The 19,197-nt window shown below is 40.0% G+C and overlaps 1 protein-coding gene and 1 long non-coding RNA gene across 8 annotated transcripts in view; one reads left to right on the top strand and one right to left on the bottom strand.

Annotated features, from left to right (window-relative positions):
• LOC144315627 (uncharacterized) overlaps window positions 1-11,469 on the top strand; it is a 40,663-nt gene extending 29,194 nt beyond the window's left edge. Inside the window, exons 3-4 of the long non-coding RNA XR_013381362.1 lie at window positions 9,253-9,340; window positions 11,088-11,469. This is a non-coding gene — a long non-coding RNA (uncharacterized LOC144315627). The remainder of the gene's footprint in view (window positions 1-9,252; window positions 9,341-11,087) is intronic.
• The window catches only part of MAPRE2 (microtubule associated protein RP/EB family member 2), a 159,959-nt gene that overhangs the window by 60,191 nt on the left and 80,571 nt on the right, over window positions 1-19,197 (bottom strand). For all 7 annotated transcript variants that reach the window (XM_077900459.1, XM_077900461.1, XM_077900460.1 and 4 more), the window contains one exon: window positions 3,214-3,341. In XM_077900459.1, the coding sequence (XP_077756585.1) occupies window positions 3,214-3,334 (121 nt within the window). In that variant the 5' untranslated portion in view covers window positions 3,335-3,341. The remainder of the gene's footprint in view (window positions 1-3,213; window positions 3,342-19,197) is intronic.

Raw genomic sequence — 19,197 nt, 5'->3', positions numbered from 1 at the left:
AGTCAGGCCTTCTCACACTACCTCTCTTTTAAAGAGCTTTTAAAATGTTTGTATACAGATGAATGTTCTATAAAGGCAGAGAATTCTGAAGAAAAAGGGAGACAAATGTGAAACAGTAGTTTAACTTCTCTATGAGCTAAAGAAAAGCTGATGTTACTTTTAGTATCAGCTGGGGGGAGATCTCTTAGCAGGAAATAAAGAAATAGAAAATAATGTAAATGGGGAAAAATGCCACAGGGGAACTGCCAGAATTAAAGCATAAGACTTTAGCAAAAAGAAATAATGTTATTGAATAAGGAAAAAGATCAGTTTAAATACATGAAGTTATTTTGTGTATTTTCCCACAGCATACTTAAAATACAATCACACACAATAAACTGAAGTAATTGAAATAGAGGTTGAAGAAAAAAATATTATCCAAGAATTTGACTACTTAGAAGCCAGAGAAATCACTTAGGTCACCATTATTTGTTCTTATCCTAAAAGCACTGTCCTAGCTTCTTTAAATGTCTTCTAGAACAATGAAGGGTATAAATAAATAAACTCATAAATAAATAACTAGAAAGATAGCATCTTCCTGCTAAATGCCATTGCTGAAGAGAAGAGTCACAGACTAAATTATGAATGAGGAAACTGTGCCCAATAGGTTTTGGATATTCTTACTTCATTTTTAGTGGTTTGGGGTTTCTCTAAAATGCACTGCAAGCTCTTGGCTACAGCACAAAAGTACCTGGGGTGCTTGTTAAAATACAGATTTTAGGCTTCATATCCAGAGACTCTGATTTAGAAAGTCAAGGATCCTAAGAATCTGCATTTTTAAGCAGCCCCATAGGAGATTATGAATGCATATGGTCCACAGTTTGAGGAAACTACTGCCTAAAATTAAAGACCTGTCTTTGTACTACACAGATTAACATGATTTAGGCCAAAAACCATGTTAATCTCTATACAATAGTTTTTTGAGCAAAAAACTGTTTCAGAGCAGAAAGGAACCTTTAAATCTATTTTTCTGAATCATCAACCTCGTAACCATAGGTAGCCTGTGAGTTATTTTAACACAAATTATCTGTTCAGTAGTGATCAAAATGGTTTCTACAGGTTTCATCAAACCACGCTTGATAGCAAATAGCTACAGATGGTTGTAAAATTATACCAATGCTTTAAGAGAACTGTACAAGAATATTTCACAAATGTAGCTTAAAATTTTGCTGAATTTGCCTTATTAGACATGTGAAAGATCTGCAAAGAAAAAAAATATATATATAACTTCAACATTTATTACATCTATTACTACTTTATCTTAAAAAATCCTAATTGCCTTCCACTGCTTTTGCTAGCACAAACCCTCTATGCTTATTACAGAGAAAGCTGTTCATGGGCTCCTTTACCACTGAACTCCTTCCTTCTCATCTCTTTTCTTGATAACCAACCCCCATTCCCCTTATCCACATGTGCATACACCCACTTTGAGAGTAAGATCCACATTTCTGTCTTTGCCCCTAGCAGTTGCAAACTGATTTTCATTCCTCCTGAAATGCACATTTCTGAGGGAACAGAATATATCAGGCACTGTGGAAAAGTGGAACTACAAACAATTACGATATTGAGGGGATATGCGCTATTAACAAAGGAATTGCTAACAGAAAACTCTGGGTTTTTTTTTTTTTTTAATTTTTGTTTTTGTTTTTTTTAATTCCCAGCAGATTAAAAGTAAAATACTGGAGTGCTCTAGAATGCACAGCAAGAACAGTTCCATAAAATAGGGCTGGGTAGAGATCTGTAGTTGAATGAGATAAAACAACAGGGGCTGTTTCTCATAGTCATTGTTGGAGTTATGTCAATAGGCCAATGATATAGACCTTGCTAATCATCATGGTCTAAGCCAGCTTTTCTTTAGCTTGTGCTCAAGGGCAAAGAACTGGTTGGTGAGCTTCCATTACTGACCTCACAAATCACAGGACTTATGTTTGTGGCCTGGGCACAAGGAGGGTGAGTGAGGTAATGCCTTGGTTCTAGCCAACCTCACCATGCTCCTCGGGAGACAAATGATTATGAGAGAAGAGGTGTCAATAGTAACGGAAGTCTGTCCTCTAAGAGTCTATTCTCAAAACTTCACCGGACAAAGGAGAATATAGTCACTTATGGGTACTGGACTCAGGCTTATCTGAGGGGGGCTGCTGGGGGGTTTCCAAATTCTGACTACACTTCATGAAATCTCTTTATGCATGATCCCCTGCGAATGACCGGATAAAGCTGTCCCACTGTACCGACACCACTGCAGCAGCTGAATCTGCCAAGTCTCTTGTAGCTGTCATGTCTTGTGGAATTTAACATGAACACATTTCAGGAATATTTTCCAATACCATTTCCATGTCAGAACCAGAGAAGAAATCTCTTACCTATAAGCTCACAAGAAGAAAACACTTCCTATATCCAAAGGAAGACATTTTCTCTGATAAATACTCTAAGAATGAATTACTTTACCAGTGGCATGTTTTTATAATATGCTCCTACTTTATCACTGAAGTCAAATCATTTTTAAAAAAAACTCAATATGCATTCCTTGCAGATCTACCAGGCATGGTGCCACTGTAGGCATCTGACCAAGAATAAGACCCAGTCCTGTCCTCAAGGACTTCTGGTGCCTTCCAGGGAGTGGGAATTGGACCTTCTAACACAGCATGGTTCAGAGCTACTTTGGAAGAGTGGGCACAGTGTCTTGGGAGATCTGGGAAACTCTTTAGAGGGGTGACAACAGAGTTGAATTTTTAAGTGTGAATGAGATTTGGACACAAATGAAAAGAAGAAAGACCTTCTCAGCAAAGATAGCATGAAAAAAAGTTATGGGATGCAAAAAGGTAGTCTGTAGGGAACAAGGAGCATTTTGTAGGAGTAAGGCATGGGGGGTATGAGAAGAGATGGAGAAATTGAGGAGACAGGATGCAGCAAAAACAGAAAGAACTTTATCAACCGTGAAAAAGAATGAATTTTATCCTGTAGGAAGGTTTTTTTTTTTTCTTTAAGAAGGGGGTGCAGTGATGCCCATGATCACATTCTTTAATTATACCTAAGTCTTCCCCCTTTAATCATGTATCAATACTGATAAATATTTTTCCTACCTAAGATGTATCATCTGTGGTTCATTAAATAACATTCAACAAGATAAGCAGTAAACATTTAGGTAGACACATAGTTAAAAAAAGAATCTCTTACCTGAACAAAGCTGTTCCACTTTAGTGTAGTTTAAAGATACTATGTCATTAACCCATGCGATGATGTCATGTCTGCTCATAGTTTCTTGGGTTATCGAGGTAGAATACACATTGACCGCCATTCCCCAACTAGAAAAAGACAAACAAGGAAAATATTAACTCCAAAACATAAAAGATCCTATTCAAGGTCAGGATCCTTGGCAGAACTCTAAGGGATGGAAAAAGTCTGCTTTGGTTGAGCCTTTTTTCTCTTCTCTCTTCCACATATTTGCTAAGATACATTTAAATTTCATGTATGCACGCAGTACTACATCTCCCTCCGCTGGACTCCAATGCTTTTAAGGTTCTGAGATACCTATTTTCTCACATTAACTTCATCTCACTGTCATCTGTAAATCTATGTGTGGTATTAAAAAGTTATCAGGTCTATAACAGCATGCACTGGAGTTACCCTTCATCTTTATATGTAATTTCATCATACTTTCGTTACTTGCCAACAGTGCCCCTCGCGTAGTCTTTTTTGGAGATGTAAATGGGACCTCTGCTGTATCCAGTTGCAAAGGCTAGAAACACCAAGTCCATTCTTGCCTCCTCAGTATCCCTCACCACCACATCTGATGAATGGTAAATTCTATTGGGTCTACCTTCAAAGCATTTTCAAACTTTGGTCAATGCTCACCTGATGCTATGCAGTAGTCTTTTCCTGGGTCTCCCAATGCACACTCTTGCCCCCCACCACGTATTCTCAACCCAGCAACCAAAGTGATTCTACTGACAAAATTCAGATGCTTTCCCTCCTTAGTTTAAAATCCTCCAATGGTTACTCATCTTACAGTACAATCCAAAGTTCTTACCAAGGTTTAGCAGGCCTCATATATTCTGACACCTTTCCTTACTATCCTTTACCTCACTCTACTCCATCAGGACAGCCTCTAGGTTGTTTCTTGAATTCTTCAAGCTCACTTGCTCTTTAAGGTCCTTAGCTGTGGCTTCAACAAGGACCATTCCCCAGACAATTGTGAGGCGCATGCCCTTATCTGCTTCATCAAGGAGGTGTCATCTTTATCTCCTATTCTTTTTCTCCTCATAGACCTAGGATAGAAGCTCCATGGGGGCAGGGATTTTTTTTCCATTTTATTCTTTGTATACACCTGGTGACTAGTTAAGTTCAGACACAGAGTAGGTTTTTAATACAAATGCTGAATGCAGCAATGTGCCCCCCCAACCTCCTACTCACGGAAGGTAAGCAGGGCTGTAGGCAAACTATGTAAGCTACCAACTTTTAAAAATCAGTTTCAGAGAACATCCACTTTTGAAACAGGCTTCATGCAGGTTTCATTAGGAAAAAATCCTCACCTGGCATTCTTTAGCTCTAACAGCCTTGGACGAAATCGTCACAAAAAAAATAAATAAATAAAAACATTTGAATAATCTGAGAGATATGTACTGCCTAAATGCACGAGTCTTCCCTTTAATTAATATATTTCTTCTGACCACTGCATGACACCTTTCCCCAACTTTTCATCAGGGTGATACATACAGAAAAAGTCCTGCTTAAAATATTTTTTATCTATAGTTTTGTATAACTGGTTTCCCTTTTTCGAATAGACTTTTTTAGAGCTCTTCACAGCAAAATTTAATGTGAGTATAGAGTTTTCCCCATACCCTCTTCTCCCCACATACACAACCTCTGCCAGTATCCATACCCCACACCAGCTGGTACATCTGTCACAATCAATGAACCTACACTGATGCACTATCATTGCCCAAAGTCCGTAGTTTACATTAGGGTTCACTCTTGGTGTTGTACATTCTAGGAGTTGTCACAAACACATGATGGCATGTATCTACTACTGTAGTGTCATACAGAGCAGCTTCATTGCTCTAAAAATCCTCTCTGCTCTGCTAATTCATACCTTCCTCCCACCAATCCCTGGCAACCACAGATCTTTTTACGGTTTCCATAGTTCTTCCTTTCCCAGAATGCCATACAGTTGGAATCATACAGCATGTAGCCTTTTCAGATTGGCTTCTTTCACTTAGTAATGTGCATTTAAGGTTCCTCCATGTCTTTTCATGGCTTGATAGCTCATTTCTTTTTAGTACTGACTATTCCACTGTCTGAATGTACCACTCAGCTAATAAAGGACATCTTGGTTGCCTCCAAGTTGTGGCAATTATGAATAAGGCTGCTACAAACATCCATGTGCAGGTTATTGTGTGGATATGTTTTCAATTCATTTGGGTAAATACCAAAGAGGGCTGTATGATAAGAGTAGGCTTAATTTTACAAGAAGTTATTAAACTGTCATGTCTATTCGAAGTGGCTGTACCCATTTTTGTATTCCTGCCAGCAATGAATGAATGAGAGTTTCTGCTGCTCCACATCCCCACCAGCATTTGATATTGTCAATGTTTTAGATTTTGGTCATTCTAACAGGTGTACACTGGGGAAAAAAAAATTTAAACCTGGTTGAAACTGCAACTTTACTAATTCTGTGCATATAATACTGAAATAAATCTTTAAAAATTATGTACTTTTTTATAAATACAACAGAGAGAAAACACAAGCAGGGGGAGGAGCAGAGGGACAAGAGCTCGTGTAGATTCCCCACTTAGCACAGAGCTAGATATGGGACTCAATCTCATGAAGCTGAGATCATGACCTGAGCCAAAAAACAAGAGTCAGATGCTCAACCCACTGAGCCACCCAGGTACCCTTACTTGCATAATTTTATGTAAAATGTGTGTATCAATTTCTATTTTGAAAAACTGCGTTTAAAAAAAGAAGAAAAAGAAAAACTGCGTTTATATAAAACTTACCTTGAAAGTTTTTCAATACATAAAAAACCAGTTGTGTTTACTTCTTGGCTTCAACTGTTATCGATATTGGCCAATCCTGTTCCATTTATACTAGTCAATAGTCTCTGCCCCAAATCCTAGTCTCCATTCCCCAAGCCAGTTTATTTTGAAATAAGTGTCAAGCATTTTATCATTTTGCCTACAAGTATTTCAGTATCTGTCTCTGAAAGATAAGGCCATTAAAAAAACTCAAATAGCATTATCACACCTAAAAATTTAAAAAAAAATTAAGATTTTATTTAATTATTCATGAGAGACAGAGAGAGAGAGAAGCAGAGACATAGACAGAGGGAGAAACAGACTCCTCACAGGGAGCCCGATGTGGGACTTGACCCCGGGACTGGGATCACACCCTGAGCCAAAGGCAGATGTTCAACTGCTGAGCCACCCAGGCATCCCAAAATAAAATTAGTTTTAAAAAAGATTTATTTGAGAGAGAGAGAGAGAGTGAGCAACGGCACAAGACCAGAGGGATGGAAAAGCAGATTCCCTCCTGAACAGGGAGCCCAATGTGGGGCTTGATCCCAGAATGCTGGGATTGTGACCTGAGCCAAAGGCAGATGCTTAACCAACCAGGCCACCGAGGTGCCCCCCAAATAATTTAATATCAAATATGCATTATAATGTCTTATATTTTTTTTAGTTTGAATCTGGACAAATAAGGTTCATATACTGTGATTCTTTGATATGTACTGTAAATTTCTTTTATCTATAGATTTCTTCTACATTTCTAATATTTTCCTTGTAATCTTTTTTTTTTTTTTACTATTGTTTAAGGAACTGAGTTGTTTTCTTTTTTTTTTTTTTTTTTTTTAAGATTTTATTTATTCAGGGATCCCTGGGTGGCGCAACAGTTTGGCGCCTGCCTTTGGCCCAGGGCGCGATCCTGGAGACCCGAGATCGAATCCCACATCGGGCTCCCGGTGCATGGAGCCTGCTTCTCCCTCTGCCTGTGTCTCTGCCTCTCTCTCTCTCTGTCTCTCTGTGACTATCATAAATAAGTAAAAATTTAAAAAAAAGATTTTATTTATTCATTCATGAGACACAGAGAGAGAGAGAGAGAGAGAGAGAGAGAGAGGCAGAGACACAGGCAGAGGGAGAAGCAGGCTCCATGCACCGGGAGCCCGATGTGGGATTCGATCTCGGGTCTCCAGGATCGCGCCCTGGGCCAAAGGCAGGCGCCAAACCGCCTGAGCCACCCAGGGATCCCCTTGTACAGTTTCTACAATCTGGATTTTGGTCACTGCATCCCATCGGTGTGGTATGACATATTCCTCTGTCCTTTCTGTTCCTATAAATAGCCCATCTGATCTACAGGCCAGATAGGATTCAAGTTCTAATTGGGGGTTTGGAGGCAGGACTACCTTGCAGCGTTTGAACTTCCATCAGGAGACACCTATGTCTGACTCCCTTTGGGATACTGTTAGCTGTTAATAGTATTTGTTTAGATCCACCAATTCTTTAGAGACTTTAGAGTCATATACTATTATTTATTTTGATTTATCACCTAGAATAATTCTACAAAGAGAAGTTTCCCTTCTGAGGTACTGGTAATATAACAAAGACAGGGCAGATGTCTGATTTGCTGTATTTACCATTTTTCAAAATAATGAGGTAGTTCTCTAATATTCTCCAAACATTACTAATGAGGTTATTCTTGAAGTATAATTATGAACTCATGGCAAGTATGTTTCAGTTCACATTTCAACCCACCACAGTTTATATCTCCACTGGGGGTAAGCTTGCAAGAACTTATTTAAGATGGTTTTTTAGTTCTTCTGACAAGGTCCCAGTAGTCTTTGATCACCTCTTTGCTTTCTGGTATGACAAAATATCCCAGGCCCAACTTGGACATTTCTTGCCTTACATGTAGAACCAGTTATTTCTCCAAGGGTTCCTTATTTGTTTAGTCACAAATGGTATTTAGAAATAAATATTTTAAGCATGGCTATATAGGACAGAAAAATCTCATTTTATACAAAAACCTATATATTTAAAAAAGAGTTGTGTTTGGAGTGCTTATTATGTCTATAACAATAAAAATCTGCTTTCTACCTACTGTGCTAAGTGAAGATTTTTAAAAAAGAATTTATTTATTTATTTGAGAAACACAGAGAGCATGAGGAGGGGAGAGGCAGAGGGAGAGAGAGAAGCAGGCTTCCCACTGAGCAGGGAGCCCGAGGTGGGGCTTGATCCCAGAACTTGGAGATCACTGAGCTGAGCTGAAGGCAGGCACTTAACTGACTGAGCCACCCAGGTGCCCGCAGATTTTTTTTTTTATAAATGTAAAATAAATATCTATCTATCCCCCAAAGCACCCTCATCTCTAAAGTCTCTTCCCCTGAAGACCTGAAAACAAAACAAAACAAAACAACACAAAAACTCATGGTATTGGCATTTCAGATAATGGGACCACAGTTACTGCTTTTCTACACTTGTAAAGGTTTTTGAGTATCTGGTTAATAACATATGACTATGTAAATGTTATAAAAATCTTAGTAAAGATAATTCAAAATTTAGAACATTTTGAACTGCCTGCAGTAATTTTCATTTGCTGGCAAACTTTTGGCAGCTGATGTACTCTTCTGATGGTTTCTTCTTCAGGCAATACTGGAAAGCTTTTGCTCTACCATGTAATCTATCACTGCAAGATGAGGCTGCAAGGCCTAGAGTTGTGCTAGATGATATCCAGCCAAATTGGGATGAAATTTTTTTGTTTAGATGATTTGAAAACAACTAAACACAAAGCAGGAGAGATCCAATCAGGCCTGCGATTTAGACAGATAATCCCTATAGAAGCGAGTAGAGATGTTCTGGGGTTTCCTAACAGAAGTGTAGACAAAGGAACAGGTGGGTGAGTTACAACTGCTTTTAAGAAATCCTTGAGAACAGGGAAGCCAGTCGTTCATTGGCTGGAGGTTTTGCCAATCAATCACACTCTCCTCTGAGTCTTTACTGATAACATTCACCTAAGGTCAACAAACTTTCCATATCTAAACAGACATTCAGTTCTTGAAGGCAGGTAAAGTACTATGTACCTTGAAGGAGCTTATTACGTTAGGAAGACCATTATAAACGTTTAAATAGCACCTGATTTTTGCTTTAGAAAAACTCCAGTTAATTAGTTACTAGACTCACCACTCTAACCTCTACCACACCCCCTCTGTAACCAACACAGCTGCGGTTTCCAGAAACCCCGGCAATAAGAGCAACTTGCTTTAGGGGACCTGTGGGAAAACCAGAATGGAGGGCAGACCAAGATGAAGGTGAGTGAATAAAGGTTAGGAAGATTTTAAGTTTTCTTTGCTTTTTTCCCCTCTTTTGTTAAGTAAACTCTACACCCAACGTGGGGCTTGAACTCATGACCTCAAGACCATGCTCTACTGACAGAGCCAACCAGGTGCCTCTATTTTCTTATGTTTTCTTAAATAAAACGATAAAAACACATTAAATAGATTTCCATACCTACTTCATGCTAATAGCAATGGAACCAATACAGTTAATTTCTATTTACAATTTGTGCTGATTAGAATATTCTTATCAACCTTCCTCCAAATTTCACCAAGATACTTGCAGTTCATTTCACTTTGTGGTTGTTTTTTGCTCCCTTTATTAGTATCCCATCCAAAAGCACAATACCTTCTGATTTTAAGAGAGAGTGCTGGGTCCAGGCCCTTTCCCTGCAGAAGGGCTGGTGCTCTTCCTAACCCCTAGCAAGTCAGGTGGCCCCAAGGCACAAAAAGAGTTCTATTTCTGCTCTGCCTTTCATGCTTTTCTCTTCCTAATTCCTTCAACTCCCACTTTTTCTACAGATGCAACTTCAATACATTCAAGTCTAAAGTATTTAGGTGACTAAACAGTTCACAGAAGAAAACTGATCTTTTTCCAAATGTTAAACTCAAGGCTGGTGAAAGCATATTTAATCACCTTAGCTTGTTGTGGACACACTCTAAAATCCTAAGATTTCATTATAATTTCTTGGCTGTCAATCTAGATTACAATACAAAGGTAAAAGTACTAGCCCCTGCTTATTCAGAAACGTTTGGATAACACAAGGAATTTTTCTATTATTTTAAAGTGATTTCATGCTCCCATTTTGATCCTTGAAAGAATGTTGTGAGGAAGGCAGGGGAGGAATTATAGCCTTCCCTGACAAATGTGGATTCTTCATCTTCCTGAAGGTAGGGATTAAAATAATTCATACAAGACACTGATGAAAGAAATTGAAAAAGGCACCAATAAATGGAGAAATATTCTGTGATTATGGATTAGAAAAGTATTGTTAAGATGTCCATACTACCCAAAGCAATCTCAGCTTCAATGCAATTCCAATGGCATTTTTTTTTATAGAACTAGAATATAAAAACTTGTATGGATCCACAGAAGACCCCAAAAAGCCAAAGCACTCTTGATAAATAAAGAAGAAAAATGCCAGAGGTCTCATGCCCCCTGCTTCTGAACTATATTGCAAAGCTATAATAATCAAAACAGTATGGTATTGGGGCAGCCCTGGTAGCTCAGTGCTTTAGCACCGCCTTCAGCCCAGGGCCTGATCCGGGAGACCTGGGATCGAGTCCTGCGTCAGGCTCCCTGCATGGAGTCTGCTTCTCCCTCTGCCTGTGTCTCTGCGCCTCTCTCTCTCTCTGTGTGTCTCTCATGAATAAATAAATAAAATCTTTTTAAAAACCAGTATGGTATTGATATAAACATACATCAATCAATGGAAGAGAATAAAGAGCCCAGAAATAAACCCACACATACATGTATGATCAATTAGTTTGACAAAGGAGACAAGAATGTGCAATACCGGAAAAGACAGTCTTTTCTATAAATGGTGATGGGAAAACTGTGCAGCTACTTGCAAAAGAATGAAACTAGGCCAACATCTTACCTATACACAAAAATTAACTTAAAATGGATTATAGACTTGAATTTAAGATGTGAAGCCATAAAACTCCTAGAAGAAAAAAACAGGTGGTAAGCTCCTCACTGTTAGTCTTAATGTTTTTTCAGGTCTGACTCCAGAGACAAGGGCAACAAAAGCAAAGGTAGCTAAGTGTAACTGTGGAAAATTAAAAAACTTCTGCGTGACAAAGCAAACCATCTACAAAATGAGAACTGGGAGAAGACATCTGCAAATTATATATCCAATAAGGGGTTAATACCTAAAATGTATCAAGAGCTCATACAACTCAGTCACAAAACTAATCCTATTAAAAAATGGACAGAGGATCTGAATATATTTTTCTCCCAAAACACAAAGACGACTAACAGGCATGTGAAAAGGTGTGCAACGTCATGAATCATCAGAGAAATGCAAATCAAAACCACAATGAGATATCACTGCAAACCTCTTGGAAGGGCCAGCATCAAAAAGACAAAAACTAACAAGTGTTGGTGGGGATGTGGAGAAAAGAGATCCTCACACACTGCTGGTGGGAATGTAAATTGGTGCAGCCACCACGGAAAACAGTATGGAGTTCCTCAAAAAATTAAAAATAGAACTACCATATGATTCAGCAATTCCACTTCTGGATGTTTATCCAAAGAATACAAAAACACTAATTTGAAAAGATACACCCACCCCTATGTTCATTGCAGTATTATTTATAATAGCCAAGACACGGAAAATGATGTGCGCATTAATGATGGATAAAGATGATGTGATACACACACACACACACACACAGAGCTACTCAGCCTTAAAAAGGCAATCCTGGTATTTGTGACATGTGACAACATGGATAGACTATGAGAGTTTTACACTAAGTGAAGTCAGAAAGAGAAAGACAAATAGCACATGATTTCACTCACAAGTGGAATCTAAAAAAACAAAACCCAGACTCCTAGATAGAACATAGTGGCAATTGCCAGAGGGGAAAGGGAAAGGGGTCTGTGAAATGAGTGCAGGGAGATCAGGGGATACAAGTCTCCAGTTATAATTCTGGGTGATGTAATGTACAGCAGGGGGAATACAGTCAATAACCATTGTATTAACTCTGTAAGGTGACTCAGTAAGTAGACTTCTTGGGATCAGTTCACCATGTATGTTAAATCACTGTTGTACACAAGAACTAGTAGAATATACTGCACTTCAATTTTGCTTCAGTTAAGAAAATTTCAAAATACTAATTTTTTAAAAAAGATTTTATTTTGAAGTAATCTCTACACCCAACATAAGGCTCAAACCCACAACCCCAAAATCAAGAGCCACAAGCTCCACCAATTGTGCCAGCCAGGTGCCCCTTAATATACTAATTTTTAAGTTTACTCATTTCCAAAGACTCAGTCAAGAAAAATTAATGGCTAAGAAAGGTAAGTAATTCCAAATTCTACAGAATAAAGAGACCATGCACCATGGAAGGTTTACTCTGAAATTATTTCTTATGTAACTCATTTTGCCTCTCTGCCCCACCCTAACCCTTACAAATAAATCATAGCCATCCTCCCATCCTCTGGGAGGATGGGGGTCGGGGGAAGCAGCTACTTTTCCTCACTTCCTCCCTTCACGCTTTCACTCACTCCTTTTGAAGGAAACAGTGTTTCTTTTGGTAAGGCTTGCCACAGGCCAGGTGTCCCAGGATCCTGGCTCTGGTCCTGTTTTGGGTGTGCGGCTATAAGGAGAGGAATCTGAGAAATTAATTCTGGGAATGAGGCATGTGGAACTTATTTGGATTTTGATTTCTTCCCCCTACAACTAACGTCTGAGTTTGCCAGGCTTCCCAAGTTTAGACACGACCATCTGTAGAAGAACAGCCCTCCATAAGTGGTTGACTACTGTCTGCCACTCTAAGAAGGCCCCACTTGGCTGAGATTTACCCCATTCTGAAGCTGAACCTTTAAAATACCTTCCTGATGTAAGTTACCTTCTTTATGCCTCTCCCTAAGGGAGGCTGCATGCAACTGGAAACTTAACATTTGACACAAAATTTCTGAAACTTCAACCCACCCTTTGCCAATACACTCCATTCACACACAGATGTCTGACATCTGACAACTATACCCAGATTTGTGCCTGTCCGTCTTTGCTCTCATTAACAGGTCTCTCTTCTCAACATGTTCCCTCAGAGGAGAATCTCCCTCTACCAGTCTAAGATAAATCCATGCAATCCACCCTTCACCCAGATTCTCATAAATGAAAACCAAGAGTGGCCTGGAGAAGAGGTACAAAGAATGATGTGATTTTCTTTCACCTGAGAAACATGAGTTTAGGCACATAAGGATTTCTGAAGTCCTTACAATCCATAACCCAAGTGGTTTCTTCAGTAATACTGAAAGGTGTCAGTGCTTCATGGAAGCCATGTCCTGCTGCCCAGGTGTTAGCATTCCTTTCAAAATGCCTCAGAAGTTGTTTGTACCATTTCTCCATACATGCCAAGGTAGAAAAAGCACCTGTGAGCCATAAGAACACCTGTTTTTTTTTGTTTGTTTTAAACCAGTGATTGGACTTACACTTGGTCCAGGTCAAGGCCTCACTTCTAGTTCCTATCTCACATGGTGTTCTTTGCCTCAAGTTTTTGAAGACTGTCAAGGTTGGCCTGCTCCTACCTACCATGTAAAGGGGGGGAGGGTACATTATTTCAAACAGATTTGCAAACTGCTTTTTACTCAGAAATAATTCTTTGTCATTTTAGCAGAAATGGCCATTCTGCAAATACTCCAAAGCATTCACAATGATAAGATTTTATTCTTTTTTTCAAAAAATATTTTATTTATTTGACAGAGAGAGAGAACGCGCACACAAGGAGGGAAAACAGCAGAGGCAGAGGGAGAAGCAGACCCACCCACTGAGCAGGGAGCCCACCATGGGGCTCCATCCCAGGACCATGGGATCATGACCCAAGCTGAATACAGACGCTTAACCGACTGAGCCACCCAGGCGCCCCACAACTATAGGATTTTAAAAAGAGATTTAGCCAATCATTGATATAACACTGAATATTTTCTTCTCTTACAAGTGGCATCTTTCTATAATAACCTGTAAATATTTTGAAGCAGCAGATCCCATACTAGCCAAAGGAAGAAATCCCCAAAGCTGTTCTCCAAGACCACTTCTGCGTTAGAATCTATGTTGTCCACTCCATCTGAGGGGGACCAAAGAGATTCAATCCCACAGCAGTCACTTAAATGAGCGAGTTTTCCTTTGAAAAGCCTTGTAATAACACGACTAGATTCAGCCTGAGTGCCTCCTTCCTGGCTCCCTCCCTAACAAAAGACGGATGTGAAATCTCCTGTGGCTGTCCCTCATAATGAACTGGGCATCAGCAGGGAGTGACGCGTAAATGTGTCCCCTGAACCAGAAACTTCCCCGCTTTTCAGCTGTGCATAATTCATTCTCTAGATTCAATACCGTGAGGGGTAGGACTTAAACATTTCACCAACGAAAGGCTATCTCCAGATAATTCTCAATTCATCACTTTCTCTTTACTTGTGACCTGCAACGTGGGGGCAGGGAGACAGTATTTGTTTGAGGAGGGGGATCAGGACCCAGGGAAGCCAGCGTTACAGAGGGGATCTCAGAGACAGACCCAGACAAGATGAAATCTTCCTGGAGACACCGCACAGAAACAGCACTGAATTTCCTTTAAAATTGGGTCCGAAGGCTTCCATTTAACTTGTGGAATGAATGATGTCTGCATGGATTGTAGGGCTGGGATGAGAATTTAAGAGGTCATTTATGGTCTTCAGGTAATAACAACACACTTAGGCCGCTGCAGGCAGATGTGCATCTGTTTTATTTTTACGAGGCTCTGGGACTCTGCTATGGGATGAGACAGACAAGGCAAGGCTAACTCCTCCAAGCACGGCCTTCCCTGGAGAGTTCCACCAGCTGGGGGAAGGGCCTCCTCGGGAGCAGAGCTGGACGCAGCTCCGACCTCAGACAAGGACGGTGGAGGAACGTCAGCACACGGCCGGCCGCCGTGACAATGATATCGTGATATATTTTCTTGAGATCAGGCTATTCACAAGGTGGAGCTGGTGAAGAAAACCAACCTAAGGAACTTTGATACTAGGCTGCTTAGGAAAATGCCGGATCCAACAGGAGTTTTATCAGGCTTTTCTAGGCAGGCTAGAATTGCAATTATTAATGTGCTCCTCAGTATCAGCCACCACTTAATGATGATGATGCTTAATGATAACACTCTTAATGTGAGCACCAAGTTTCATCTAGCGTGACAATCAGAGGTCCTAGCTCTAGCTAATAACTGCCACCTCTCAGAGAGAATGAACAGAAAATACTTCTTCCAGATGCTCATCTCTTTTACCATTTAACTGTTAATTTTAAAAACAATTCAATTTGCTCTTGTCATATCACCATGTACTATTTTTTAAAAAAGTAATAGTAACTGTACAAGAGTACCAGTACTTGGCACTATTTTTTTTTTTAAAAGAGAAAGATGCACACACGCAAAAGGAGATACTATAGCTAGCCTTGAAGATCTACCTCCATTTTAACAGCCTCATTATTATCCATGCCAGGCCCATCAGGTACTATTCAGGAGGTGCTTCCTTAGTTGGGCTGCCCACAGTACTGTAAGGAGACGACACAAATGCAACTTTCAAAACAGTATATATAGGTTTTGATTTTTTCAAACTCGGAATTAATGAGTCAATAGTTATGGCCCTGAAATGACTTGGAAACTTGGCTTTTATCCCAAGAATGAAGAAATTTTTGAATTCTAAAACAGTTCTCGGTGGCATTTGTGATGTTCACAGATATGAAATTCAGTTGCGTATAAAGAAAGTAAAAGGCTAAGGACCTAAACACACACACACAGGCATACATTTCTTCTTATGGTCAGAAATGTAGCTGATTATATTTGCTTAAATGTCCATCTGTTTCAAACAGTGGGTGGTGGCTTGGTCCATGCTCTGAAAATAATTTCAATGACCCAGAGCTCATTCCCATGCCACAAGGCTTGGCTGGTCTCCTCAGGGCACCAACTTCTGCTCAGTGCCCCACTCCCACCCCCAACTTGGCTCCCAGAACATCTACTCGTTCTTGACCATATGCCTTCTGTTTATTTTCCCAGCCCTACTTGGCTCTGTTTCCTCTCACTCTGACCTTAGCTCTCTCCCATGATCCAAGTCATTTCCAGTCAGGTCCCAAGCCTCCCCTCAGCGTGACCTCAGGTCAACCTTTCAGGGTATGGGTGTTGTACCCACCACGGTGGGCAATCATACTCAGTAATTAATCCATCATGCATAAAATTAGGTGCACAAAATAATGCAGAAGAGTATGTGATGGCTGAATGAACATGCCAACACTAGGCAAGGTTGTGTGGTAGGTGAATTTTGCGGGGATGTGCCCACTTCTGCCCCCCTCCTTGAGGTACTGTGCGCTGTTGGTGCTGATTCCTCACCGGGTACTTAGCATCTTTAGCTGTTTGCCTTCCCTAAACCTCCTCATAATAGAAAAACAAATGAGGCATGATAGCTTCAACGATAATCCTTCAAGGCCTTAGGCAGAAAGAGGTCTCTTCTAGCACTTGGCACCCTGGCCAGAAGCATCTCATGCTTCAGGTTCAGCTCAAATATTAACTCCTTAGCAAGCTCTTCTTGCCCACCCTCTCAAGTGGCTTCCTCCAGCTATTCCCATGTCACCCTCTTCTTCCCTTTTTGCTACTAACACAGTCCATTATGATCTCATCTGTTTGCTGCCTGTTCACCACCTCCTGCCCCCAGAATGTAAGACCTATAGAGGCAGATACTTTATTGAATATATTTTGTTAACTGCTGTCTCTTCTTTGTCTAAAGCAGTGCCTGGCACATAGTGGGTCTTCAACAAAGTAAATGCCCAACGAAAGTATGGGTGGGACAATTTCATGGGGAGTGGAAATTCACAAGGTGTCTGAAATCATACCATGTAATAAGCAACTGCCAATGTAGGTCTCTAACACAATATGTGATAGTTTGGAGGGAATACATTAGGGTTGAATGGATTCAAGGCCTCTTTTAGGCCTAAAAAAGAATCACATAGAGAAATGTGCCATTTTTTAGGTCTCCAACATGGACATTAAAATCTCAGTAGCTATTCTGCAGCTTCAAGAGAGCACTGATCTAGGAATAACAGGCACTGACTGGGTTCTGGCTCCAGAGCGACTATCAGCTGGATTCTTAAACTTGGACACATATGCCTCATCAATCTGGATGTCCTTTTCTTTAGAGAAATAGGTAACACATTTTCTCATTTCGTCTTCACAATGCTATGTGATAGCTACTGCTTTTGTGCCATAATGTGGGAAAAGACATACACAGACTCAGGTTTAGTGACTGACTTGTAGTCAGTCGCAATTGAGTGGAAGAACTGGGATTTGGAGCTACCGCTGATTCTAGGATTCTTGACTTTCTCAACAAAGCCCCTTTCTACTCTATTATGTCATTAGAGTAAGTGGGAAGAAAAAAGAACTCCAAATGAGACACAATTGTGCTCTTCAATAAAACCATTTTTCCTTTTTATAGTTCTACCAAGGCCTCATTGTACATTTTCACTTCAACCAAATGAGTTTTCCTGAAGAAGAGCTTGAAACGTAGAGATTTGGGTGACTACTTAGTTTATTGCCGGGAACAATTTTTGGCTCAAAAACCTGCCAGCTGTAACATATAAGCCATGCTAATATTTTAGGAATCACCATACTTCACATTTCTAGTTACTACTTATTTTGGACGATACTCTTTCAATATGCTTTTGTATTCATTTAATCAAAATGGATGGAGACCACATACGTTACTGCTTATAACTTTTTTAAGCCTAATAAAATACATTAGATTGGTATCTGGACTGGATGTTTAGAGAAATCTATTTAAAAAAATAAATCTCTTGGTATCTCACTCTTAGAGGTTAGGGCCTATCCAAAGGTCTGTACTACAGTAAAATTCATTTATAAAAAGTTTATGAGAATTTTTTGAGATGGAAATGGAAAGTGAAATACCAATAAAATTAAGCCTAAAAGGATGAGGGATGTGCAGGCCAGTGTTAAAATACATTTTGGTGAATCTGACTCCCAAATGGGTAATGTACATGCATATCCCTTGCTATTTAATTATTTTCATAGTAGATTGACACAGAACCAAAATGGCCAACTGGAGAAACAGTATAACATTAAACTTCATAAATAATACATATATAAGACAAGGCACTGATGAGTTTTTTTATGGAACCTGCTTCCCACCCTAGAGAACATCCTGTGAATTATATACAAGATGGCTGCACATTAGGAGAACAGGAAATGTTAATTTCAGTCTTTTTTGAGCTAAGATTAGTAATGTTCAGCCAAATTGGTGTTGCAATAAGGAAACACCATCAAAAACAGGCACACTGTTTTGTCACCGCTTCTGCAGGCCATCGACCCCAAAACTTCCTTTCCCAGGTAAAAGGATTCATTTTGGTTGGAATGGATTTCCCCCTTGACTTCCTGTAATTCCACCCCAGAGTCACAGGGCATCCTTCTCTCTTCCTCCCTACTCTTTGGGCAACTAGATACCAACCCTATCTTCCTTGTATACTGGAATAGAAAAGGTGCATGTTATTTTGTCTTGCTTTATTTTTTAAAAAGATGTGTGAGAGAGTGCACGTGCCAGCACACACTCGCAGGAGCACGAGTGGGGAGGGTGAGGCAGAGGGAAAAGCACACTCTTCACTGAGTAGGGAGCCTGATATGGGGCTCGATCTAGGACCCCGAGAGATCATGACCTGAGCCTGAATGCAGATGCTTAACTATCTGAGCCACCCAGGCACCCCTTGTTTTCCTTTTAAACAATGAACTCATCTACCATTTATTATTGTAATGAAGAGACCAGACTTTTTTTTAAAGATTTATTTATTCATGAGAGACACACAGAGAGGGGCAGAGACATAGGCAGAGGGAGAAGCAGGCTCGCTGCAGTGAGCCTGATGCAGGACTCGATCCCAGCACCCTAGGTTCACGACCTGAGCCACCCAGGTGCCCCCAACAGACTTTTATATCAGATGCACCCAACAAAAATCAGTTTACATACACACCTTGCAATACCCCTCCACTTCCCTGTCTACTGCTTTGCTACAAGTCAAAAGTTAGAACATTTCTTGCATCAGTGTATTAACACTGTGAGTCTCCAAGGGAAGTACAGGTATTGAGCATTT

Source organism: Canis aureus, chromosome 6 (genome assembly GCF_053574225.1).
Source record: "Canis aureus isolate CA01 chromosome 6, VMU_Caureus_v.1.0, whole genome shotgun sequence".
Taxonomy (NCBI): Eukaryota; Metazoa; Chordata; class Mammalia; order Carnivora; family Canidae; genus Canis; species Canis aureus.
Note: the sequence above shows the minus strand (reverse complement) of the source record. Positions and strands in the feature narration are given on the sequence as shown.